Consider the following 1,606-nt stretch of genomic DNA (forward strand, 5'->3'; position numbering starts at 1 on the left):
ACGCGGCAAAAAATGCAGTGTGTGCATGAAGTCTAATAATGCAAAAATCTCTCGAGCAGTAAAACATGACCTGCAGCTTCAGACAAGGATTGTCAATTATAGTGTCTGGAGTATAGTCCTTCCCACAAGGAGCCGCGTAAACTATAAGGTCAACTCAGCAGTATGACTAGGCACAACTGCCCTTTTTATTACAGAATATCACATTACATCTCTTTATACTTGTACATCTTTAAGTAACAGAAATATTTTCAAAAAATGTAAACTTTTTTGGTTGTTGAGAAAACGTTGAGTCAAAAATTAGCCGAATTTTCACTTTTATCGCCTTCATTTTTAATCCAAACAGTATTGGATTGACAATTGGCGGTAACACAAAAAGATGGACCGACATGACTACCCTTATTCCGTAGGGCACCATGGAGGGAATAAAGCGATACAGCATTATCTCGAATATACAGTCAGTGAAGAAGATGAGCAAGCACACAATCTGAGGGGCGCAGGTCTGCATGGCCTTGGCTCGGGCTTCCTTCGATTTTGCGCAGACTTTCAGAATTTCGACGTAGGATATAAGGGTGAGCAGAGGCATCACTATGACCATACTGACCGTGATGAAAAGGCCATATACATTGTTCACCATTGTGTCCACGCAGGAGAGTCTCACCACCGTCCAGTTGTCACAGTAAATTTTGGGGATCACATTGTCACAAAGAGGCAGCCGAGCAGTCAATGCAACATGGACGGTAATCAGGGCGAAGCAATATCCCCAGGCGGAGAGCAATAACTTACATGTTGTAGACAGGGTCATGATAGTTGAGTATCTCAGGGGATTGCAGATGCACACGTAGCGGTCAAAAGCCATTATGGCCAAAATGGTGGACTCACATAACGCATAGGTGTAGATGCAAAACACTTGGATTAGACAGGCCATGTAAGAGATACTCCGAGTCTTCAAGCTAAGGTTTGTGAACACACTTGGGTAGAAGGCACTGCTGCCATACAGGTCGTTGGCACACAGGGCACATATGAAGATATACATAGGTTCCTGTAGGCTCTTGTGGAGAAGGATGGTGGAGATAACCGCACTATTACACACAATGATCATCAGGAAGCCCAGTAATGCGATCACACTGTACAGGTAAACCACATCCGAGAGGTCTCCAAACGCCAGGCTCATCTGGGAAGGATTGGTGAGGGTTGAATTTAACATTTGTGCTCCTGGCAGCATTTCTAGATAAACTAAAAATAAAAAAAATTGGTTTAATTATCAAAAACAACCAATCTTATCATTACAAATTTTCTTCCTCCTTTCATTAAATGGAAAAATTATTGTTCACATCGAAAGACTGTGGTGACCTAATACTTCTTACATTTATAGAGTATCAAATTTTTGATTTTATCTCCTTTTTTAAAAGTAGGTTAAAGGGTTATTCTTTAGAGATGAGTGATCCTGATCGGCAAAGATCAGAAAATGTTAAAATCGTACGATCTTTGGCTGGGTCGGCTCGGGATCGGACATCTGATCATTTACCACAAAAGTTGAAGATCTTGCCAAGGATTGGTTAATGTTCGAATGGTAAAAACCATCTTCTCCCTGCCCATCACAGCCTTG

General features: G+C 41.6%; 1 protein-coding gene across 1 annotated transcript; it reads right to left on the minus strand.

Moving 5' to 3' along the window:
* Window positions 1-229: 229 nt before the first annotated feature.
* Window positions 230-1,204, minus strand: LOC142290067 (olfactory receptor 52K2-like). The gene has a single exon (XM_075334008.1). The coding sequence runs from the start codon at window positions 1,202-1,204 to the stop codon at window positions 230-232; it is 975 nt and encodes a 324-aa protein (XP_075190123.1).
* Between the last annotated feature and the right edge of the window lie 402 nt (window positions 1,205-1,606).

The sequence above is a fragment of the Anomaloglossus baeobatrachus genome, chromosome 2 (genome assembly GCF_048569485.1).
Source record: "Anomaloglossus baeobatrachus isolate aAnoBae1 chromosome 2, aAnoBae1.hap1, whole genome shotgun sequence".
Taxonomy (NCBI): Eukaryota; Metazoa; Chordata; class Amphibia; order Anura; family Aromobatidae; genus Anomaloglossus; species Anomaloglossus baeobatrachus.

Excerpts from the sequence above, each read along its gene's own strand:
- LOC142290067 (XM_075334008.1), bottom strand. The coding sequence starts at position 1,204 with ATGTTAAATTCAACCCTCACCAATCCTTCCCAGATGAGCCTGGCGTTT.